This window comes from Asterias amurensis, chromosome 13, assembly GCF_032118995.1.
Source record: "Asterias amurensis chromosome 13, ASM3211899v1".
Lineage (NCBI taxonomy): Eukaryota > Metazoa > Echinodermata > Asteroidea > Forcipulatida > Asteriidae > Asterias > Asterias amurensis.
The window spans coordinates 9513815-9539883 of record NC_092660.1 but is presented as its reverse complement, the minus strand read 5'-3'; the positions used below and the strand labels follow the sequence as shown (position 1 = coordinate 9539883).

General features: G+C 39.1%; 2 protein-coding genes across 2 annotated transcripts in view; both read right to left on the bottom strand.

Moving 5' to 3' along the window:
• Window positions 1–28: 28 nt before the first annotated feature.
• Window positions 29–23495, bottom strand: LOC139946350 (dystrophin-1-like). The gene is made up of 17 exons (XM_071943990.1): window positions 23363–23495; window positions 19965–20114; window positions 18382–18443; window positions 17434–17508; window positions 16559–16763; window positions 14377–14462; window positions 13879–13958; window positions 13218–13292; window positions 11383–11491; window positions 10573–10739; window positions 10127–10257; window positions 8346–8402; window positions 7633–7833; window positions 6924–7149; window positions 1875–2439; window positions 1464–1544; window positions 29–973 (listed from the first exon to the last, which is right to left on the bottom strand). Exons 2-17 carry the CDS (start codon window positions 20018–20020, stop codon window positions 870–872), a joined length of 2280 nt encoding a protein of 759 aa, XP_071800091.1. The 5' UTR covers window positions 20021–20114; window positions 23363–23495; the 3' UTR covers window positions 29–869.
• Window positions 23496–24329: 834 nt separating this feature from the next.
• The window catches only part of LOC139945863 (DNA repair endonuclease XPF-like), a 30428-nt gene continuing 28688 nt past the window's right edge, over window positions 24330–26069 (bottom strand). The window contains exon 25 of the mRNA XM_071943361.1: window positions 24330–25906. The gene's annotated coding sequence lies outside the window, so the exon portion shown is untranslated. The remainder of the gene's footprint in view (window positions 25907–26069) is intronic.

Below are 26069 nucleotides of genomic sequence, written 5' to 3'. Positions count from 1 at the left end.
TTTTGGTTTATTTACACATCAACATTTATGCTGCTCTATAATCAGGGAACATGACTAAAATGTAGCACATTATGACAATGTCTAATATCCATCAAAGAAACTTTCTTTACAACAGACAAAAAATAACAACAAATACAATAATACATTTGAGAAAATACTTAGCCATGATTAATTTATTTTAACGTATTCAATAATTCTGCTATGGCCTTTATGGACGGAAGTTGCGAAGCATTTTTTAAAATACCGAATACTTATTTTGTTATCACCCATTTTTACGCGGGATAACAAAGCACACACAATTCATATTTTATGTAAAAATAATAACACCCATCTTTTATATCCAAACCATTATGCAAATCATCAGTGAACACAAAATACTGTGGTGTTTGACATAAAATGGTCGTGAATTTAGTATAAAAATATATTACCTAGTACAAAATGTTACAAATTCAGCCAATTTAAAAAAAGCAGAGAGCAGTTACATAGAGCAGAGTATGGAAACAATGCTATATTTACTATACTTTTTGGTCACACAAAAATATCTTATTCATTATCAGCTATAACTTACATAAAAAGGAGACAATAGTGACTTCTGATTAAGAAATTTGATCAGGATTATTAAAAATAAGAAAAAGGGTTTCTCAAAACCCCAATAACAGCATGCTCCTCTTACAAAGAAAGATAAAAGACATGAAAAAGATGACGACTCAAGGTAAAACGTATAAAAATACTGGCATAAAAAACTTTGGCATTTTAATTAATGACAGCCGCAACCTAAAACTCTTGAATGTTAAAGACAAGGTTTGTCCGTGAACACAGTTTGCAAAGTTCAAATATCAACAGCAGAGTTTGCCAGCAACCATGGTAATCTACATTCCAGAGGGCCTGTCTGCAACTCTCGCTACGAGATACGACATCGCATCACCGATGCGTGCCACTGCGTCTATCATATCTGTTGGGTTGTCATGGTTACCTGCGATAGCAAAAAGAATAAGGGAATCAATGTGTGGTGAAGAGGTTTTCTACTAGTGGTTTAAACCCACGCCGAGGCCTGGACTTGATAATCTGCGCTATATAAATCCATATTATTATTATTAAAACAAGACAAAGGACAAAGAAGGAACTGAGTGGAGTTGAGGGTGGAAGTGGATATTACAAGTAAATTTTCTTTTGTTTCTGAGCATTCAAACATTTTTGAGAGCAGTGGACTACTTACAGCCTGGTGCTGTTTAGCATCCAGTTGTGTCACGTCATACAATATTAAAAAAGAATTCAATTTGGGAAAGTAAATTTTTGAGTCAAACGAACAAATTAACTAAAATGAGGACTGTCCCAAATTTTCCCTTGATGCTGTTCTGAGCTTTGGAACAAACTGTTGATTTTGGCGCTCTATAAATGACCTTTGATTGATTGATTGATTGATTGATTGATTCAGAGGAGAATTTTTACTAAAGGCAACTTACCATGTGATCTTCTGGTTCTCATGAATGTAGGAGCCGCTGTGTAAGAGGGAGGAGGGGGCATCTCAGGTGAAGCTGGTGTATCTGTAGAATAATAATAATAGTACTAATAATAATAATAATATTAATAATAGTGGCTTCTTATATAGGATGCATAGCAATCAAGACACTCAAAGCACGTTGATGGATTTTTGACACACTTATGCAAGCCTGGGCTAAGCATAAAATTTTTGCTTGTGAGTGTACGCACCCCACGCTACTGGCCATTCCTATTACAGTAGCTAAATACACAGCTAGCACAGGTATTTTGGCGCCTGCACAGTAAGTGAAGAATGTTAATTGTAAGCGCGGATTGTACTGAAAAGCTGCATTTCTGAAGATAGGTGTTTGAGCCTTGAAATTGCAAATGTTTACCTTGAAGATTCGTTGGGTATGCCTCATTCATTCTCTGCACAATATCATTCAATGCTGCCTCTTCTGGTGGATATATTCGAGATGCAGATAAGTTGGGAAACATCACTGTTGATTGGTCAACCAAATGGGCTGGGAGGAGCCTCCTTGCTGCAAAGGTTCCTGGAGTCATTGCTGATTGGTTGGAAGAGTATGGTGGGAGGGGCACAGTGCTGTCACTCAAACCTGGAGTCATGGTTAGATTGGTTGAGTGGTGAGGAGGAAGTGACACTTGTGGGGTTACTAATTGGTCCAACATAAATGGTGGGCGGAGTGATCCACTGCCACTCATCACAACAGAAGCTCCTGATTGGTTGGCTGTTGGAGTAGGAAGGACAGATGAATTCACATGTTGACTGTCAATCATATCAATGCTTGGCTGTGATTGGGTAGCAGGTTGATAATAAGGTAAACCGGGCGGAGCGGTTCGATCAAGATGGCCATTGGTGGGTGTGGCATGGTATGGTGGAGGCGGAGCGTGGTTGTTTGGTACAAACATGGATGTGCTGGCTTGCGGGGGTGTGCGATTCTGAAATGACAATAAGTCGAAATGTCAATGAAAATGAAATGACTCAATAAAAAGAGGACAGAACATATGACCATTGTGCACTGTTTTTCAGGATCCTGTTTTTTCCTGCTCATACCATAAAATAGATTATAAAAGGTACCAGATATGAAAGGGAGGCTGCTGAACAAAAGATTATCACACACCTAAAACAGTATTGAGTTATAGGGACAGTGATTTTCTTTCCCACTACCAGGAATGATGCACCAGCCTACCTTGTGAACTACTCACCCGGAACTTTCTGGAACATGTATACAGATTGTACTTGGCTTGTCCACTTCATTGCATCTGATGAAGTAGTTGTTGCTACGAAGGCTCATGCAGTTTTTCTACTCTTAGTTAGTGTAAGGATGTATTCCCACTATTTTATCTCTAGAGTACAATTCCCAAAATAGTTGTTTACACTTCAACAGGTGGCCCATATCCTATGTCAGCCCATGTCCAGTGTTAGCCCCCCCCCTCACATTCCTGACCACCCACCCTTACCCCCCCCCCCCTGTTGACCATTACATCATCCCACTTCTAGGTAATGATGTCACCAATCTTACATTATTTCTGTGTGACATCATTTCTAAATTTAGAGTTCCCCCACCACCAAAATCCTATATAACCTCTGCCCAACTTTCACTCTGGGCCTCGACTATTCCTTCAACTTTCTCTTTACAAGGGACTCGCCTCTCCAACCTACTAGCTAGGTCCAGCACCTCTGTAACTTATTGTACTGCTATAAGTCAACTTCTTAATAAACCAAGATCAGACCCAGTCAATTGTTTCATGTGTATTCTTCAGTCGTCGTCACTCTCTATATACTCCAGTCCGCTCGCAATACGCTTCTTCTTCAGTTCTAATTAACCAGAGTCTTGCATAGTCCGCTCGCAATACGCTTCTTCTTCAGTTCTAATTAACCAGAGTCTTGCATATAATAATCATATAAATCTCTGCGTTACACTGGTAGCAGTGGTGTTACTCACACAAGCCGTCCTCTCTGGAGTTTCTTCTGCTATTCTTCTTTAATGTCTTGGACTTGACATCATAAAGTTAGTCTGTGCGCTGACATGTTTGAAATTCGTCACCACAGTCTCTCAGCTCCGATGTTGATCTTCTACTAGTCTCCTTATCTTCAATTTCTTCTGAGTGTTCCTGATCCTGTTGCTGCCCTCTGAACATTTTAAATGTTTCATCGTTCCGGTTTGCTTCATTTTTCCTGTTTTCCTGCTCTTCGTTCCGGTCTTCAAGTTTCGTGTTCCTGCTTCCATTGTCCTTATAATCTCACTGACAAAGCCGTGCTTCCACCTGAAAAGACATATTTTTGTCCCAGATTGGTTGCCTCCGCCTTCGCTGTCTCCTGTCGTCTCATCTGAGTTCTGTTCTTCTAGCTGCTCTTCGTTCTTGTCTCAGTGTTCTTCGTTCCTGTCTCCGTGTTCTTCGTTTCCTGTTCCTGCCCTGAACTGTTCTTCTTTCGAACTGTTCCTGTTTTTGTCGCCAATATTCGTCTCCGAACCTGTTTCTCTGCCGTTCCTGTTTCCTGTTGTCGCCACGACCGACCGTCCATCAACACCGTCCTCCTCTGTCGTCAAAGCATCGATGCATCGCCAAGAAAAGCCGATAAGTTATTTCATATCTGTTTGAACTCTTTGCTGATTTTACATGCTCTCACAATCGTCTTGTTTTTATTGTTGTCATTGTTATTTTATCAGTGACCTGTACTTTTCATTTTTTTTTTTTCGATTGCATCCAATATTTTCTGTCATATATAACCTTAATTGACCTTTACTTTGCATTTCATTTGCATATAACCAATACTGGGTTTTTTTGTGCTTAATACATGCACAATATTTTATCTGGCGTAATGGTCATTACATTTATCTCATTGATTTGCTTTTGATTTTTTTCTTCAAGTAAGTTATGTCAAGTGGTGTTCATTTATGATCCAGGCTTTCGTTTAATTAATTTTTGTTATAACCTATATAGTTCTTATTGTTATTTTTGTCGGTCTGCCACATATTCATTATGTTTTCTCCGTCTGCCGGTAGTTTTGTTTCAAATCAATCAATTCCTCCACAAGATGTGGATTCCCTTTGTTCAATTATTAAGGGCTGCATGTCCATGATGCAGGACCTTTTTCTTGTGATCAAAGACATGCACTTGTCCCGCCTATCTCGTTGTACCTCTCCTCATCGATATTCCCCATCTCCTCCCCGTTACCGTTCTCCTAGTCCTCGTCGTAATCACCTATATTCACGTGAACATCGCCGATATTCACGTGAACATAGCTACTCTCGTGACACCCGTCATGGATCACCCAGTCCCCGTCCCAGTCACTATGACCGTAGCTCCCATGACAGCCGTTACTCCAGTAGTAGCCGCCGTCCTGAGTCCCGTTATAGAAGCCGTCATAGTTCTAGATCACATAGTCATGCCAGACCACACAGTCGTGATCGAGATGACCACTCACAACATTGTGACCCCTCCCCACCTTCTCTTCCACCTGAGAAGCGCTCCACACCTTCAGTGTCTGAGCCGCCTGTCACCAAGCCCGTATATGTGAATAGTATTTTTACTCAGACCCCCATATCAACTACAACCGCTCCTCCCACTAAACCTTCATCATTTGCTATTGATGCAGACCTTATTTGTACTCTTTCCTCCAATGGTTACGACATTAAGCAATGTCAACAAGATGACCCAGACCTTTCCTTGGTTATTTCTTGGGTCGAAAATGGATCCCGTCCCAAATGTTCCACATTACACAAGCAATCGCATGTCTCACGTCGCCTATGGTTGGATTTCCATAAACTCAACCTAGTCGATGGTATTCTATGCCGACACTACCAGCCTTCGTTTGCTGCTAAGCGTGTCAATCAAGTAATTATCCCCACCTCCCTACAACCCACGGTCCTTGCCTATCTACATGGTAGCTCCTCTTGCAAACAAAATGTCCACATGATAATTAAACAATCTCTGAAAGTGTGTTACTGGCCGTACATTCGTGGTGATGTACCAAAGTATTGCCAAACTTTCCATCAAACCGAGATTACCTCCCCCGCAAGAACTCCTACCACATCGAAGCATTGTGCAAAACCTAAGATCCACTCTCCCACTGCTGGATCAGGTTTGCTGCCAATTCCAAAACAACGCCTCTCTCCTGTTGTTGTTTTTATCCACTCTCTCCTACAGCCCCAACCAGTACCTCTACCTATCCTCCCTACTCTCTGCCCATAACCCTACGCCCAACTGCACCATACAAATTTCCTCCAATCCCAATTTAATTGCCTTCTGACCACAGTCGATAATTTGTTTACAACAACTTGTCTGATAAGAGCTTTGTTCTGATTAATGCCATAATTAACTTTCTATTGTATAAACTTGGTGTTTTGTCAATCATGTAAAGTCCAACCATTGCCTTTGGTCATAATTTTAATTTCGACCAATGCGGTATTCTTTGTTGTTTATATATAATTTCATTCTAAGCACTTATTCTACTCATTTATCAACTTAAACTTGAGTTTACCAGTTCATCTGTACAATTTATCCAGTGGTTAACTTGCCATTATTATTTTTTTCTGGTCAAATTTTCGCAAAAGTGGACTGCTTTACTAATTTTGTTGTTGTCCTTACTTAAATTTCCAAATTCGTTCTATACTTATATTTGGTTTACTTTTGATAATTATGGTTATTTTTAAATTTATACCTTGAAAATGGGGACATTTTCTTTTCCCCAGATAAAAGTAATGTAAGGATGTATTCCCACTATTTTATCTCTAGAGTACAATTCCCAAAATAGTTGTTTACACTTCAACAGGTGGCCCATATCCTATGTCAGCCCATGTCCAGTGTTAGCCCCCCCCCTCACATTCCTGACCACCCACCCTTACCCCCCCCCCCTGTTGACCATTACATCATCCCACTTCTAGGTAATGATGTCACCAATCTTACATTATTTCTGTGTGACATCATTTCTAAATTTAGAGTTCCCCCACCACCAAAATCCTATATAACCTCTGCCCAACTTTCACTCTGGGCCTCGACTATTCCTTCAACTTTCTCTTTACAAGGGACTCGCCTCTCCAACCTACTAGCTAGGTCCAGCACCTCTGTAACTTATTGTACTGCTATAAGTCAACTTCTTAATAAACCAAGATCAGACCCAGTCAATTGTTTCATGTGTATTCTTCAGTCGTCGTCACTCTCTATATACTCCAGTCCGCTCGCAATACGCTTCTTCTTCAGTTCTAATTAACCAGAGTCTTGCATAGTCCGCTCGCAATACGCTTCTTCTTCAGTTCTAATTAACCAGAGTCTTGCATATAATAATCATATAAATCTCTGCGTTACATTAGTCTTTAAATGCTATCATTAAGGTTTTTTTCATCTATAAGCCTGGAAACACAGCTATGGTTATCATGAAATAGGAGAAAGAAATTAAGCAGCCAATACAAAATCCGTACCTGTTTCTGAAGGAGCGATTTGAGTGTTTTGAGCTGTAGGTTTAGCTGTCTATTTTGGTCCTCCAGAACCTCATGCCTCGCTATCATCATCTCCTGTTGCTCTTCAGTCTCCGAGGTACCGATGGACTCATCCTCAAGATCATGCGCCTCATGTGAGGTGCCTTCACCTGCTGATGCCATGCGTCTTCCGGCCATGTTCAACTCTTCCATGTCGATAAGGAGCTCTCTGCGATAATAATAACAATAATAATAGTGGCTGCTCATACAGCGCGCATATTCGTCACTCAGAGATGCTTCTGACGCTGTTATATACAGTATTTCCTGCAAGTTATGTGGGTTACGCTTTGAAATATGTGACCTAATCCTTAGCATCATGTAATGGTTTACAAGGTGCTGTGGTGCATTATGCTGCCAATTAAAAAAAAACACAACCAAACTGAGGTTTTCTACTTAATAATTTTGATGATTGTTTTGAGGGCAAGAAAATCAAAAATCAGACATGCCTGTCAACAAATCTTTCCTTTGACTTTGTCCAGAGTGACAAAAGGGTTTGTTGCTTAACACATTTTCTGGCCGAGAAGCCAGACACTAAAACTATTGGTCTTGGGCCTGTGGTTCAGTGTTAAGTTCTAGCCTTGGGAAATTCATCCAGAGTGAGAGGGGCTTATGTGGAGTAATTTCTCACAACGAATTTGTCTCTTTGACTTACTCATTCTCTCTCTCTAAGATGTCGATTAGATCCTCCAGCTCCCTATGCTCTCTCGACCGATCACGAGAGGTTTCCTGCCCACGAGCCAAAGCACTCCCCGGGTCAGGAATCATGCTTGATGGAATGCTCTCACTTATCGGGGACAGGGAAGCTTCGGTTGAGGGAGGTGGAGCTGGCTTCATATCCTCGACAGCTGCTAACCTGCGAGGATGATACAAGGTACAGTCAACTCTCCTTATAACAACTCAATAGACTTCTCAAGCTATTAATCACAGTTGTTTGCCGAGGGCAAACACATCGGACATCAAACTTAAGTAGGAGGAATATTATGTCTGATTAAAGGCACTGGACATCTTTGGTAACTGTCCAGGACCAGTATTCTTTCCCACTTGGTGTATTCCAACATAATTGGTCTTTGAATGAGAGGAAAACACTTTTGTTGCACAAAATTGTGTGCTTTTAGACGCCTAAAAGGCTTCAGACCTGAAGTCTTTGAATATTTCAGTGAGAAATTACCTCTTTCTTAAAACATATGTTACTTCAGAGGGAGCCCATTAATCACAGTATTTTATACTACCAACAGCTCTCCATTGCTTGTTACCAAGTAAGGTTTTATGCTAACAGTTATTTTGAGTAATTACCAATAGTATCCAGTGCCTATAATATCAATACAGTAAATTAAGTGACTGACAATTGGTTTTGGATTAACTTACTTTTTGGAGATGTGGCCGAGCCGTACATGCATATCAATCTCTTTATCTGTAGGATCACTGACAGAATCAAATTAAAAACCAAAATCAAAGTAAGCAATGGTGATAGATACCCTCACAGCCTCATAACACATTATTAATTAATGAGTATTTAAAATCTGCAACCTATGAGCAAGATGCAGGCATGAGAATGGGTAATGATAAAAAAACAGGAAAAAATTAAGTTGATTGAAAATGTCAACATTCTATCATTTTTGTGTGCGAAGCACACAACACGAGCGCGCAGCGCGAAGTTCCTTACGGCCGGGGTCCAGAGCCCGCTTAAGGGCCCTGGGAGCTCTGGGTATTTTAGAAGCTCTGTGGTGGTCTCTGATGCATTTCTGACACCTATTTTTCCAGGTAGAAGTGAGCTACTTTTGTGTGATTTTTCCTTCTTTTTTTTTAATAATAGGTTTAAGGGAAAATAAGGAATGTAAAGCTCAAACAATTTTGGGCTCGCCTGCGATTTTGTTACAACTCCGGAAAAAGAAAGGGAAAAAAAAAATAATAGTAATAATATTTTTATTTTTTAGACGATCTTAACCCTTATTTCTGCCCTTGAAAATGTTTTTTTTTTCTCACCAACAACCATTTTTATAGGTTCTTGATTTGAAATTCGGTTGTGTAAAAGAAATTCTTTTGCAATTTAATGTTTGTGATTTTAACGATCCGTCGGCGACGCACATTTTAAAATATATATAGGCCTATATATTTGGCGAGAGCGATGTGTTTTTGAGAAAGAGGTTGTTATTCAGCATAGGGTATAACTGGAACGAGGTTGAGATAAGACCCCAACATAGAAATAGAACCAATGAAGAAAGCACGTCGTCCGGACGTACCGTGTGTTCGCTAGTTCCCAATATATCTTTCGCTGGTTGTGAGGCAAATAACAGGTACCAGTTTTCCATGGCCTGCCGGCGATCTCAGATTCGTGCCGCGCCGCTCATTGGTTCGTGTACAAACCTGCACGTACACAGTACACATGGTGCAAACACGTGCATTGTTTTTTCAGTAGACTTTCAAAAGTCTCCACACGTGTTATCTTTGCTGCTGCAGCAGCGAGCGCATTACACGCAAACATTATTGAACCGTACCACTATAAACGAAGCGAGGAATGAGGCAAGTTTATACATCTGTCGCTGCTGCCGCATGCATGCGCGATGCCAGGAAGACCACAAGCCGTAAACTGGGCCAGTTGCTTGACGGCAATTTATTGTTTAGGTGCCGTTTTTTCATGAACGCCGTACGCGATAATAACAATTACAAAGGTAAACTTACATTGTCTGACAAGAGAAGAGGGATCAGAGAAATCCAAATGTATACCCCTAAAAACCTACCCCCCGAATTTTATAGCAAATTCACATCGAACTCGGAGACCACAATTTTGAAAGGAAAAAAAACGGAATTCCGGTTTAAACCGGAAGATTCTCATGCCTGAAGATGACACCGTAATCAATTATGATAAAGTACATTGCTTAAGGACACACTGTACCGGGACTCAAACCCACACTCTGCTGATCAGAAACACCAGCGCTTGAGTCCGGTGCTCTAAACCACTTGACCAAAACATGCCACACTAATGGTGTCTTCTTGCCCACTGATATTCATTACATGATATTTAGGTGTACTTTTTAAATAATTTAAATGTCATACTAATATAACTATTGTATCTGTAATTTCATCTACGGGGCACGAAGTTTGTCAATTCTAATAAAATTCAAATTTAATTCACATGAGAGACTAACCAGTAACTATTGGAATCAGTGTCACTGTCATCAACAGGGAGGTACTTCAGCTTAACGCGGCGGCCATGTTTCTTACTCATCTTGTTCCGTATCGTCTTAGCAAAGTCTCTGATGTCTTCTTTAGATGACGTCTGACAAAACAAAGGAAAATATTCCTAAATCACACTTTGCTGAGACAGAACAGTGTCTCTGAGCAGAAATGGTTACCAGCCAAAGCAACATCTAATGTACATTAGTAATGACGGGTTCCCTGCTATTTTTGTTGGTAATTTAAGTTTTATGTATGATTTCCTTTGTAACGACTTTACCAACTGATTTCCTGATGGTAAAATATATATTTTGAAAATAACATTTAGAGATTATGTAAATTGTTGCTGATAAAAAGTCTAAAACTAGGATCTAAATTATATAACGTTTAACAAGTTTAAGAAAACAAATTTTCTTACTGCAATAATGTATTCTTGAGTTGGGTGTGTCAGTTTGTGTCTCTTGGTTGTCCTGGCAACAAAGAAGCAATCCTGGCACATGTCGTAGTTCAGACACTTTAAGCATTTGAAGCGAAGCCCGATGATCGGAAACATCTTGCAAATGTTGCATTTTGCATCATGTCTCACTGGAAAAAAACATGTTTGTTTCAATGAGTTGAATAATGGCCTAAAAGCAATTGGTTTATTTCAGTCCCAGTTTGAAAAACACTGTTAAACAGCAATTCAGCTTCAAAACAAAAATAATTATGTGTTGGAAACTTGTCACAAAACACATGGTTTAAAAAACCATTTCTTCAATGTATTTTTTACAAATGTTAGATACACAGAATAAATCAATAAATCAATTGTGGAAATCAAAAGCAATCATGGTAAAGTATCATGCTCAAGAACACAAGTGTCATGACAAGGACTTGAACCCACAATCTACCGATCAGAAACACCAAAGCTTGAGTCCAGTGCTCTCAACCACTTGTCCATGACACACCAATTGAAAGTAGATGAGGATCATTACAGGAAAGCTCCACATCTTTTTGAGTGATTGAGTGTATTACTTGGTTTATTGAACTTAATGGATGAGCAGTTAATCTGCCCAGGGTAGTCGGCAATACTGGCTTGTTCATGATCAAATAAAAATATTTGGGTCAACTGTTTGGAAAAGGAATTACATGGAGATAACAGGTGTGAGTTGGTAAAGACAAAAAGGACGTATTATTCTGGCCTCTTTCCTGTGATGGATGAAGATGGTTGGATATTATACTCTGAACTTACCTGACTCAGCCAGGGAAACACGATACATTGTTGGTAACCACACAATGGTCTGAGGTTCTGCCATCAACCAGCTCATGTATCTGTCATGAGAAACGGTCGTTCCAATCACCTGCAAGGAGAAAAGAAAATATATGATACAACTCAGTTCAATTAAACAACATTTGTTTACATTTCAAATAATATGTGTGCAAGTATTATACAAAATGATGCTTGACATTAAAACAGAATACACAAATGATACTAAATAATAATATAGGGCAGAGTTAGTGAAATGGCGGCACTAATCCCCAGTAAGCATTTGCTTGATTTGGAAATGCCATACAGGACAAATGTTTGTACAATTTGTTTTCCCTGTCATGTGCAAGTCATTGCTTGCCACTGGGAAAAGCATAAAAGCATTTTGCTTCACTTTTTCCTTAAATGTTGGCTATGATTGTACAATTCTGTTTGCTTATAGGGTACTTGGATTTTTTATAGATCATATGTTTATCACATGACGTCCCATCTGAATGACGAAGGAAACTGGTTTTTTGTATGTTGCACAGGGGCATCAGTGCCATGACTTGGACCTAAACCCACACTCTTACAACACCAGGGGTGGATTTCACAAAGGTAGTCCTAACGTAGGACTAGTCCTAGGCAATGCTAAGAGATAGGACTAGTCCTAAGTTAGGACCAGTAACTCATCCTAACTTAGGACTGGTCCTATCTCCTAGCATTGCCTAGGACTAGTCCTAAGTTGGGACTACCTTTGAGAAATCCACCCCAGGGCCCAATTTCATGGATCTCCTTACCGCCGAATTCTGCGCTTACGATCATGATTTCCCGCTTACCTGCAAGCGCCGAATTTCTGCGCTAGCCTTGTAAGCATAGAATGCCTAAAAACGCGGAGTATGACGTGCAGAAGCCAAAATTTGCCGCTAACCCGTGAAATACGCTTGCCGTAAGCACAGAATTCCCTGCTTCCGTAAGCGTCGATTCTGTGCTTACGGTAAGCAGAGCCATGAAATTGGGCCCTGAACTTAAGTCCGATGAACTGGACAGCTCAGCCTCGACACTCCACTGGTCATTGTGATTTAAAAACATTTAGATTAATTTCACTATTTCTCAGAGACACATTCGTTAGACAAGGTTGAAAATTCTCCCATTGTAGACATTTCTCTCCTTTACATCCAGGGCCGAATTTCATGGTTCTGCTTACCGTCAGCGCTTGCGGAAGCAGTGAATTCTGTGCTTAAAGGCAGTGGACACTATAGGTAATTACTCAAAGTCAAAAAAATTATCGGCATAAAACCTTACATGGTAACAAGTAATGGGGAGTGGTTGATAGTATAAAACATTGTGAGAAACGGCTCCCTCTGAAGTGACGTGGTTTTCGAGGAAGAAGTAATTTTCCACGAATTTGATTTCGAGACCTCAAGTTTAGAATTTGAGGTCTCGAAATCAAGCATCTGAAAGCACACAACTTCGTGTGACAAGGGTGTTTTTTTTTCTTTCATTAATGTCTCGCAACTCCGACGACCAATCAAGCTCAAATTTTCACAGGTTTGTTATTTTTTGCATATGTTGAGATACACCAAGTGAGAAGACTGGTCTTTGACAATTACCAATAGTGTCCAGTGTCTTTAAGCCAAGCGTATTTCACTGGTAAGCAAAAATGTTGGCTTCTGCGCGTGCATACTTCACGTTACTAGGCATTTTTGGCTTACACAACTAGCACAGAAATTTGGGGCTTACCAAATGGTGGTCGTAAGCACAGAATTTGGCAGTAAGCAGAGACATAAAATTGGGCCAAGGGGAGCAATGGATCAACAGTTGAGAATTTAAGCTCTTACCGTAGCGAAACAGCTATTGACAGCAGCTGCAGCATTCTTCCCCAAGGCAGAGCTCTCATCGATCAACTCTGTTATCTAAAAATAAAATTGTTGATAAAATGTTGTCAATTTAAAACTCCTCTAAACAAATTACAACTTAAAAGCTGAGCGATGTTTTAACAAAGTCATGTGTATGATAACAAAATGCTCATATGAGGTGGAAATTTACCCTCGACCCGCCATTGTCTCAGGAAACCATCTCTTTCTATACCAGTCTCCTGAGGACTAGAGCAGGGATGAAAGTCATTTACTGACCAGAAGGTCTGAAATTAAGATAAACATTTCAGGAGGAATGTCGAAATGAAGAAATTTCAACCATTTGTTATTCATTGGGTTTGGAATTCACAGAGCTTTTAGGAAAAGTATCTTCAGCACCTTTATATGTGGACAAAATTATCTTCACAGGCTGACCTAGAAAAGTCTGATTTCCCTCCATCCTACAATCTAGACTGTTTTAAGATGAATATCAATTCCTTCCTTCAGCTTCCCTGAGTTCTGTTCACATTCAATCATTTTATTTCAAGTAGCCCCATACCAAGAGTGGCTTTTAGCCTTGTTTAGGGCAAACTTGCATAATTAAAAAAAAATTACAATTTTATTTTATTTTAAATGCATCACTTACTCTTATCATGTCTCTGAGGAAGGCTGTCATGTTACGTCGACTTACTCCCCCTGCTCGATCTGTTAACTGCTCATATAAATCTTGAAAAAAGAAAATCAACTTGATTTAACAAACAAAACAGGGCATCATTTTGGTTTCGGTATTAATTAAAGGTAAGGGGCACGTTTGGTGATTGTCCAAGACTAGTACTCTCACTTGGTGTATCCCAACATGCATTTAAACAAATCTGTGACAATTTTGGTTCAATTGGTCATCGAAGTTGCAAGAAAATAACAAACAAAAACAAATTTGTGTGCTTTCAGATGCCCAAGAAAGGCTTCAGCCCTGAACTCTTGGAAAAGCCCTAGAGTGCACAAGGTCACTTTTTTGTAAACAAAAGTGACATAGTCTCTATAGTCTACATAATGCTTGCTTTCAAGTTGAGGGAGTAGGGCACATAAAATACACAAAAAGATGACAACATTTTTCTCCAAAACAATAACTTCATGTGAAACTTACATTGGTATTTTTCAGAGAGTTCAGCAGAACACAACACTACCATGAGGATCTTGACTGATAGAACCTTGAGGAATCCTGTGCGACCCCTGTCCAAATAAACATAACAAAAAAAAAACCCAGAATTCATTTGTTTGTATTCAAAACTCAAATCTGCCATCATGCATCAACAACAAAAAACACCAAAAAACAATACGCACATCTTGGTCCAGAAAGTCTTCAAAGTTTAAAGGAACACGTTGCCTTGGATCGGACGAGTTGGTCTATAAAAAACGTTTGAAACCGTTTGTTATGAAATGTATATGGTTAGAAAGATGTTTTAAAAGTAGAATATAATGATCCACACAAGTGTCACTCAAAATTGACGGTTTTCCATTTACGTCGCGAACTAACACGGTCGGCCATTTATGGGAGTAAAAAATTTGACTCCCATAAATGGCCGACCGTGTTAGTCGACGAGGTAAAAGGAAAACCGCACAATTTCGAGGCATGTTTGTGTGGATCATTGTATTCTACTTTTACAACATCTTTCCACCCATATGCATTTTATAACAAACGGTTACAAACGCTTTTCAAAGACCAACTCGACCGATCCAAGGCAATGTGTTCCTTTAACATTTTAGAGGATTTATGGACTCTCAACATCATCGTGAAACATTACTTGTTATTTAACTTGCCCTTCACCAACGGGTGACCTTTAGATTAGTGTACCATCAGAAGGACAAACAAATTATGGTAAAGTATTTGCTCAAAGACACAAGTGCCACAACCAAGACTTAAACCCCACACTCTGCTGATCAGAAACACCACGGCCCAACACAAAAACCTGCTAAACACAGGAGAACATTGCTTAGCAAAAGGAGTTTATCAGCAACATTCCATAAAATTTACATGTGCCCCACTCATTTCTTTGCTTACAAAAGAAATTTGTTAAGTAGTATTTTCTCCTAAACAGCTTTATGAAGTTGGGTCCAAAGTCCAATGCTCTTCACAGTTCAGGGCCTATATCGATAGAGCTGCTTAAGCAGTGAAAAATTGCTGACGAATTTTCTACTAAGCAGAAATGAGCAGGAATACCAGTCACAAATTTTACATGTGACATAGCTGGTTAGCTTATTTCAGTCAACACAGTTGTAATAGATGTTAAATTTGCATCGGGATAAAGAATATTAATTTTGGATTTTACCCATACACCGATGTGTGCTAGCACGGTATACTCGGTACTTTCCCGAGTCACGTGAAAACAAATCACAGGCATATTTATACTCTGTCGGGATTCTAACCCACGACCCTTGCAATTCTAGAGCAGTGTCTCACCAACTAGACTACTGAGATTGCCTGGTAGCTATAGATGCAGTTGGAATCCTATGTTTTGGCAGTGGGAACCGCAACAATATAATAGATGTTAAATTTGCATCGGGGATAAAGAATATCAATTTTGGTTTTTACCCATACACCGATGTGTGTTAGCTTTATTTATATAACACCCAAGCAGATTCTTGCCATTTAATTGGAGGATTGTCCAGCACGTGTCAGCAAATAAAAGTACTATTGCACGCTACGTCACTCAGCGTGCATTTTTCGTTTCATCCGAAAATTACTATTGCACGCTGAGCAAAAAACATCACTGCGTGCCCGTGTCTGGGTAATGCAGCAGTGTTACTAAAAGAAACGGGTGTAACTTCAAAATTACAAATTGTAGGCCTACGCTTTGTTTATTTTGAAAGTTGTATCCTCCAACCAAAATGACAAAGATCTACTTGGATGTTAAATAAAACAAATAATGAATGTTTTTCATTCGTGCAATAGTGCAAATATGTTCATTCGATGAAAGATGAAATGTTCCATTCAACTCGACGATCTGCCTCGTTGAATAAAACATTCCATCTTTCAACTCATGAATATATTCGCACCATTGCACTCATAAACATTCATTATTTGTATAATACTCAGTACTTCCCCAAGTCCTGTAAAAAAATATCACAGGCATATTACTCGGGTGGGATTCGAACCCACGACCCTAGAGCAGTGTCTTACCAATTAGACTATCAAGATTGCCCGGTAGCTAGAGTCACATAGTTTAGTTATGCTAAGCTACTTTTCGTGATTATAAGCAGCTCTATGAAATGATGCCCAGGCCACTGCAAAGAAAGAGTTTCAAGAACGCCGTTGTGTCATCACTCACATGTCAAATAGATTCAGAGTCCAGTTCACCATTAGGTCAGTACTGGTATCCACATCCAGGGAGCTCCATCCTCTACATTGAGTGGTGTAGAATACCTCATACACAACGTCTTGCAGTTGAATCACATTCATGACCATGTTGCTGGGGCTGTTGAACCCAAAATGCTCAAAGACGGATGTGATTGTAGATAACTCCACCGAATGCACTGCAAAGAGACAAAGTTTCTTGTTTTTAACAATAATAGTGGCTTCTTATATAGCGCGCATATCCGTCACTCAGTGACGCTCAAGGCGCCTTAAACATGTTAAACATGCAGTATTTTTCTGCAAGGTATAATGCGATACGTTTGAATTATGAAACCTATCATATAGCACAATGCAGTGGTTAGTTTAGATGTTGCTGTGGCGCAATATGCTGCCAATCAAACTAGAAATACTAGGGTGAACCCCTTCTCTTTTCGATAAGAGCACTGGATTCTTTTACGTGCTTTACACGACACACGGGACCAACAGCTTTACGCCCCATCCAAAGGATGAAGCATCAGGTTAAGTGCTGGGACTCAAACCCACACTCCCCTAGGGGCGTAACAAAGACCTAATTATTTGTCTTTCAACAGGTCTAGCAGAGTTTTGAATACTAAGATCCATTTATGTAGCACTTGCGCCACTGCAAGAAACACGGGGACCTGCAAACCTCTTCTTTTGCGATATATGTAACTGGGTTCTTTTCGTGCATAACACAACAAACAGGCACAAGCTTTAAGTCCCATCTGACAGACGAAGCAATAATTGGTGAAAAGTTTCTTGCTTAAGGACACAAAACTCAAGACAACCATAAAATTAACGGGTTAGCTTTATATTTTATATTGTACTTACAGTTGATGACTTTTTGGAGTGTCCTTATCTTCATTGCTGCCCTGTATGATGCCAGCTGGATCTTGCCCATTTCATCTACACGGTTATAAATCAAAATCTAAATCACTTTTAAGGATAGCATCCGAGTCTTAAGGTTTGTGTTAACATAATACAAGATGTATGCCACAACTCTAGAACTCCTTGCCAAATAACTTAAAGGGCCCCTTTCTTTCTTCATCTTGAGAAAGTTTGACCAATGACGTTTTCCTATGACTAGCACTTCTTAAAGGGTCTCCAGAAACTATGTGCCTTTAAAGGACCTTTTAAATACTGTAACAGTAAAGCCTATTGGCCAATTAAGGGCACTCACACAGCTCTGCAATGAAGCTTCTTCTGGCAGCTCTCTGATAGGTATGCCCTTCCTAGTTACTGTTTCAAGAGATTATTTTTTTCTATCATTATTCACTTGTAACTTCGATGACCAATTGAGTCCAAATATTCAAAAATTTGTTATTTTATGCATGTTGGTGGTATGTAGTGAGAATACTGGTCTTATACAATTACCAAATTGTCAATGTGCTTTTAAAGCCATTGGCCACTTTCGGTACAGAAAAAAAAAAAAAAAGTTCACAGATTTACAAATAATTTACAGGGTTAACAGAAGGTAATGGTGAAAGACTTCTCTTGAAATATTATTCCATGAAATTATTAACTTTGTGAGAAAACATTAAAACAATATCAATTCTTGATATCGAGAATTACGGATTTATTTTAACACATGTCATGACACGGCGAAACGTGCGGAAACAAGGGTGGGTTTTCCCGTTATTTTCTCCTGACTCCGATGACCGATTGAGCCTAACTTTTCACAGGTTTATTATTTTATATATAAGTTGTGATACACGAAGTGTGGGCCTTGGACAATACTGTTTACTGAAAGTGTCAAATGGTTTTACTTTGAAAACTTACCCATAATCCGTTGAGCTTTGACGTACTCTGGGTGATCCCATTGTGTCCTCTCTGACAGATGACTGAAATAGTTAAAATCAACCGTACTACTAAATCACAAAGTAAATCATTACTACTTATAAATATATCCAGATGGGCACAGCCACAATCACGGGTACACATTTGTTAGAGTCAAAGTACACATCTGTTACAAGCTCAAGCACAAAGTTTACTCATCATTGACACAGAATTGTTATTTGGACACAAAACAAATGTGTAACCATTTACCCCAAGTTTTGCTACTTTTGATATAGACCGATCCGACGCGCACCGGGCGCACAAGTGTTGAGCACCGCGCGCCATTGCTGGGGTGTAAATGTGCCTAGTTTTATGCACAAAGACATGAGGAAATGTTTTTTTTCACTCTTTATGGAAATTAAATGTTTTCCTCAACGAATAACACAGTTTCCATAACAGGACATCATGATATACCAATGTAGATCACTGACCACAAATATTTGCAACAAAATAGAAGCCAGATCATCTTGAAAAAGGTGCTTGTCTTAGGCGAGTTAGGGGTCAAAGATGCAGAAAATGCATAAAAGTTGCTAAAATGCATTAAATCGACAAGGTATTTTGTCAGAATTTCAGTATTTTACTTTCTGCTTTAAATTTAAAAAAATTTATCAAGAATGTAGTACGTTGTTATATCAAGCAGCCACATCAAGGAAATTTCATAGATTGCTGAAAAAGACATTCAATTCCAATAAAAAGTGAAAAGGAAAACGATTTTCTCGTGTCTTTGTGCACAAAACTAGGCACAAAGACACCCCAGCAATGGCGCGCAGCGCACGGCGGCGCCCAGCACTTGAGCGCCTGGATCGATCTATATACCCTTAGTGTTATAGATTCCAAGGAGCTTCTGAGAAGAGTAATCTATAGTGCAAAAAAATTAGTACCAAGAGCCTGAGTTATTTAACTTTGAGATAATGCAGCATCTTTATTGCCAGTTTAGAGTTATAAAAAAAAGCTGAATTCAGATAAAAGGCTGAACAAATGTCATCCATGGTCTTACTCCTAGGACGGTTTGGGTTGGGAGAACTTAGAAGCCTGAGCGCAATTTCATGGCTCTGCTTACCGTCGAATTCTGCGCTTACAATCACCATTCTCCAATTAGTGCTAGCACCAAATTTCTGCACTAGTTGTGTTAGCATAGAATGCCTTGTAACGTGGAGTACACATGGGTACGCCAAATTCCCCGCTAACCTGTGAAATACGCTTGAAGAAAGCACATAATTTCTTGATAACCATAAGCGCCAATTTGTTGTTTACGGTAAGCAGAGCCATGAAATTGGGCCCTGGACTGCTAAGCACAAAAATTTGCTTAGCATGAAATTTCTTCCTTGATAAAAACAGGGTTACCAAGAAAAATTTCCATGTGTTTCATATTGCTTGTTACTGGTATTCAGCTTTTGTTTGCTTATCCTGAAAATCACGTGGAAATTTGGTTAGTAATCCTGTTTTTATCATTGAAGAAATGTCATACTAAGCAAATTGTTGTGCTTAGCAGCTCTATGAAATTGGGCCCTGGTCATTAGACTTACTTTATGTAATATGGAATGCCTGTGTCAGTCTCAGCCTTCTGCCATCTTTTATCCATTATGGCAAATTAACTTCAAACTCTGAGATGGAAAGTTGAACTTGAATGAATCAATCTACCTTTAAAATCTTTCCTTCAATTTTAAGGAAAGGACCTGAAATATAAAGTTGAAAATGAAATAAAAAAATAGTTTGATTAATCTGCATTTCGATTGTGCGGCCATTAGCACCATTGTTTCGAAATAAAATAAAATAATGTGCGGCATGCTAACAATTTCCATTTGAACAGTAACGGTTTGTATTAAAACAAAATTGCCATGGTGTACACCCAAGTTTTACATCAATTTGACAACGTCATGAATGTGGGGACCAATCATGCTGTAGTGTAGTCTCAGTTCCAGTACACTACTCCTACTCTAGAACTACATGTATGAGGTTTGTTCCACTGTGACTATTACTCCTCGTGGAGGGGAGTAGATAGAAGAATGAACCCCACAGTGTAGTTCTAGAGTCAGTACAGACAGGGTCTAACCCGTATTTCCGTTATTCAGTGCATTGTCGCTTTTCGTAGAATTGTCAGAATTTGGACGCACCGGATGGTCTTCTCAGCGTCCGCCATGATGTTACAGCGCTGCGTCAATGAAAACAACATGTGGAGACAGACTACCTCAGGTTAGAAATAAATTATTTGCCAAGTCATTTTAAAGTATAAAAATAAGTTAACTGAATATCAATTATCATGACTTCAAACTAATGTTCCCAAAATTGATTTATTCAGCAATTTATTTTCCATTAAAAAATATCAGCGAAACTACGACGGCAACTTAGGAAGTCTTTGTGCGTAGATCGTTTTTAAACACGTTACAGGTCGTTTTGGCCGCATTCTACCGTACGTAGTTTTCAATTCGTGCCAAGGCAGGAATATCTAGCTATGCACGCAAAATAAAATCTTGCGACGGCGCGAATTCGTGCTATTACACGAATAACTGAAATACAGGTTAGACTCTGTACTGAGAGTAGGAGTATACCTCCCCCACAAGCCACTTACATAGTGTGAAGGGTTAGAGAGTTGCTGCAGCTGCTCCAGCAGCGCTGGCCATAGTTGCGATAACGTAACCCTCCTGCCGATGGCGTAGCCGGAGGGTTACGAAGCAAACGCAATGTGTGCAGGGCGAAATGCCCAGGTTGAAAATTTGAGACCCAGGTTGAAAATTCGAACCTGAGGGGGGCGGAGCTTCGGCCGTGTGTGCACGTAACCGCGGGGTCAACGACTCAGCACTGCGTGTGGTGCATTGTGTATCCCGGTAACAGTACAGCCGTAGTCTTGGTTCCAAGACCATTGACGTTGCACGGTCACACACAACCAACGTTCCGATCTATGCACGGCAAAAACTGTACACGCTTGTTATAATCGAACGTTAGCGGGCGCTCTGTTTCTCTGATTTCCGCATCTCAGCGCGTGTACAAAGACATGGGCTGCACAGTTGCAGGGATACAGAATGTACCACACGCAGCGCTGAGTCCGTGACGTGCACAAACAGCCGAAGCTCCGCCCCCCTCAGGTTCAAATTTTCAACCTGGGTCTTTCGCTCGGGAATCTGGTAAGTGTTTGTGCCTTTTCTTCAAATTATTTCCTCAATGGTGTTTTGAGTGATATTGTAGCATTCATTAGACATTGAGGATCAAGTTCGTGTTTCTAGAATTTGTGTCATGATTTTCAAAAGTGGTAAAAATTGAGCAAATCTGCTGACAAGCTGTCGAAATTGTATGTTTTTAACCATTTCGCCCTGCTCACATTGCGTTTGCTTCGTAACCCTCCGGCTACGCCGTCGGCAGGAGGGTTACATATCGCAACTACGCTGGCCACACAAACAACAAAAGGCACAAAATGATAAATAAATACATACAAAAAATCAAAAGTAAAACCCAGCCTATTTCTATCTTTCTAACTATCTTCCAACATTTGTCCAATGAGTACATCCCTCCAGCATGCCCAGAGGAGTATAGTACTTGGGTGCAAATGTGCTTGGTCACGGGAACAATATCAACAAAGCTGCAAACTGAAATCAAAATTTAAAAAAAGGTACAAGTAAAAAGAAATTCGGTAAAAAGATACAAATTTTAGGTTAGTAAGTAGAAGAAGATAGCAACAATACAAAATATTGTAGCGTCATACGTTATCGACCCTCATATGTTTTCAGTCCCCAACTTTGATTCCTGTTTATCGCGAAATGATGCAAGCTGCACCGGTGACAGAAGCTATGCAGTTTACTCATGGTCTGTATTTTTATCAGGCTTAATCATGCTGAGAATAAAGTTTCCCGTCATTGGTTATGCTCAAACATTTATAAAATGATTGATTTTTGGTACTAATCACTAGTGCATTATTATGCCAACATTCAAATGAGTCAAAGAAACATCATCCAACCTCGAAAGTTCAAAACAAAATTACTATCTGCTAGATTGAGTTTCACTCTGCTTTAGTCACTAGATGGATCACGTGAGGTGGTTACTATTTTGGATTCTATGGTGTGCAAATGTGGGGAAAATATTAAAATATTTTAAGTGAAAATGACAACAATTTTTTGTTGATTTACTCATGCATACTGTAATAAATTCCGATAAGCGTAATAAATATTTAGTCTACATTAAAGAGAAAATATCATAGATTGGTTTCTTATCTCCTGAAACCAAAAATTACTGGTCTTAAATGGGGGAAAACGGATTGTTATGAAGTGTGAGTCGATTAAGGGGGGGGGGGGGGGGTGTTTTACTTGGATAACTTTCCGTATGGCGCCACCACTTTTTCACTCATTTTTACAAAAAGGGATATGTCAATCAGGTAAATTAGATACTATATTATTTTATTTCGAATGAAAAAGTGGTGGCGCCATACGGAAACTTTTCCTTTTACTTTCATCAATTTCATGCCTTATTATGATATCTCTGGATTCTATCCATAATGCTTTTGGACAAAAATGTAATTAAATTTGTTAAGTAGTAATTGAATAATATTTTTGATTTTTTTTGCACGCTATACTAGCTTCTGAATATTCAATAAAATACCAACCAATGAAAGGTGTGAAAACATATGACGTTGCTCCAATGTCGTGCATGCATGAGCACTGTAGTGTTAATGGCGGACTGTCTCTCGCAACGTAAAACCAAAACTTTAAAAATATCAACACACCATGAAGTGAAAGTATTATTGTTAAAATATTGGATAGATGATTTGAAGAAAAAAAAATTAGTTTTTGATTGTGAACAATTTTCCTGTTATCCTACTGAAAACACATGAGTTGACACCAGGGGGGACCAGGTGCCAGGATAAGTGCAGCAACAATACTGTGGTGTGTGAACAAAATACGTCAATACAATATGCATTGAGCATTCCTTCACTTACCTTTGTCTGCAGGATGTAGTCGATTATGTCATCTATTTTGAAGTTGAAAATGTGCAAAACTAACACATTCTACGATCTGCATGATCTGCTTGTTGCGATCAACACACAAAACACTAACAACTTATTTTGAAATACCTTGCTAAACAGCGCCACCAAGTGGTGGAAATGTTTTACTTTTCAATAAACATAGACTTAACACCAATCCTCCCACTTAATATATAATCCATCTCATCAGTGAGTAAACATTTAAAACAATGGCTGATCAAGTTGGTTTTACCATCCATCTAATGTGTCTCTATTTAAAAATAGGTTTTAAAGACACATTCAGTAGTATGAACAACAAAATAACAAGATTTTTGTTTTGGTTTTGTCTCTTTATTTTTACCTTTATGCATGGAGGAATAAACTCCATGCTTTATGTAACTGGGGTGGATTTCACAAAGAGTTATTGAGACTCGTCTTATCTCGAGTTAGAACTCGTTACTTAGGACTAGCCTTTAGTTTTTAATATCTCCTAGGTCCTAGTCCAAAGTGTGGACTAGTCTTAAATCTTTGTGAAATCGACCCCTGGATCTTATAAACTATCTATATCCATTCCACCACCAGAACATTATTTCTGTGAACTAAACTAAAAGTCTATGAAATGAACAGGGTCCTTTCATAAAGTTGTAAGCACAAAATCTTGCCAAGTACAGAAAAGTATTGCTTAACAGAAAAAGTTACCAGCCAAAATTAGGAGTACCCTGTTGTGACTGGTGTCCCACTTAATTTTTGCTTGGCAAAGAAATTTGGCAAGCAGTATTTTCTGCTTAACAGCTTTAAGAAATTGGGCCCCCAGTCCTTGACCTTCATATGATATATTAATATAATTGTAGGAGTGGCTAAAACTTTGGTTTTAATCAAAAAGAAGAAAGTTCTCACACAAGTAAATAAAACACAAGAAATGAAACTTATTTCGATCTCCTATGGTCATCTTTTATTAAAAGAAAGTCATCTCAATGGATAGTACAAGAATTAACATATGCTGAAAGTATTTTCCCTTTCTTTGTAATATCTTTATAAAAGAAAAATAATTTAAACATAAATATAAATAAGGGATAATCTAAAAAAGTTAATTTTGTCTGTACTAATATTAATTTTGGCTTTACATTTACACCAATGTGTGTACGCACTACTCGGTACTTTCCTGAGCTCTGTGAAAAAAAACCCAAGCATGATACTCGGGTGAGACTCAAACCCACAACCTTAGCAACTCTAGCCCGGTAGCTAGAGGCCGCAGTTCGAAGGGCAAAACCAAAATTAGTATTCTTTATCCCTGTTGATGAATTAGGCCTAGTGGCTCATCACATTGAATGGTTTGTGAAAAATGGCAGAATTTTTAAAAGAAAGTTTGTTCTTTTGCGCCTTGTTTTTTTGGTTCATTATGACAAGACCACAGAGTGTTAATAAAACATATACAACAATCTTGATTGTTTTTGTGTATCTATACAAATTGCTACCAATACATCTGATTCATGCTCGCAGTGCCCAAGCCTCAAGTTCTTGTATGACATGCCATGCATTTTAAGATGGGGGGGGGGGGGGTCTGGGAGGGCAATTGCTTTGATGACAGTTTCTTTTGAACTTTTCCCTTACCCTGGTCAACCCCTTCCAACAAAGAGTTATGTCCAAAGATTTAAAATTAAAATAAATAAAATAAAATAAGAGGCAGTTACTACTTTTTAAAGACATGCCATGCATTTTAAGATGGTAGGGGGGGGGGTCTGGGAGGGCACATTGCTTTGATGACAGCTTCTTTTAACTTTCCCTTACCCTGGACAACCCCTTCCAACAAAGAGTAACGTCCGAAGATTTGAAAACAAAATAAATAAAATAGGATGTAGGGCTGACCTACATGTATTGGCTCTAATAGGGATTTCAAGCTTTTTTAATAACAGATTAAATGGCAAAAAAAAAGTTGGAAAACAGAAGAATATCATGCATGTGTCTTTTAACTGTTAATCTCCATTACCTCAACTGGATTCAATGAGACAAAAAGACCTCCTTTACCGTAAACCACCTGACTTGCCAAAGAAGCAAACAGAATGTTTCAGAAACGAATGGACTATGAGGTCTATCTAAACAAAAAATTTGAATAAAAACTAAAGAAATGGGATGAAAAAAAGTAGAGTTTTGGAGAGATTGTTGATAGGAAGAAAGCTCTGAATAAACTTTCTCATTAGATACTGATCTAGCCCTGGTGGTCTTACACTTTCAAATTGTACTAAAAATAGTGATCATGGATATCAGGGTACCTTTCTGGAAATTTTGTAACGTTGGGAGCTGCTTTATTTCACAAAAATGACGGATTTGTGAAGAATATATGAGGACCAAAACCCACAGCAGAAAAATGTATGCCGCCATAGAATGTGAAGGCATCGCTCCAGAAGTGTAGTATCAATAATTCATTCTGGGAGGACCTGACAGGAGATCGAGCCTCATGGAGGCAACTGTTGCACAGCAGAGGCACTGCTAGCTTTGAAAAAAATTGTCTAGCTCAGGCAACTGCTAAGCGACAGCTAAGAAAGGAGAGGGAACGTGTCACAATTATCAGATTATGGAAGAAAGAATTGACAAACAGTGGGAGGTTTAGGCATTCTTTCTTCATTTCAAATGGAAACAAATGGAAGAAATACGAGATGGCGACAGCTTGATAGCATGTCATACT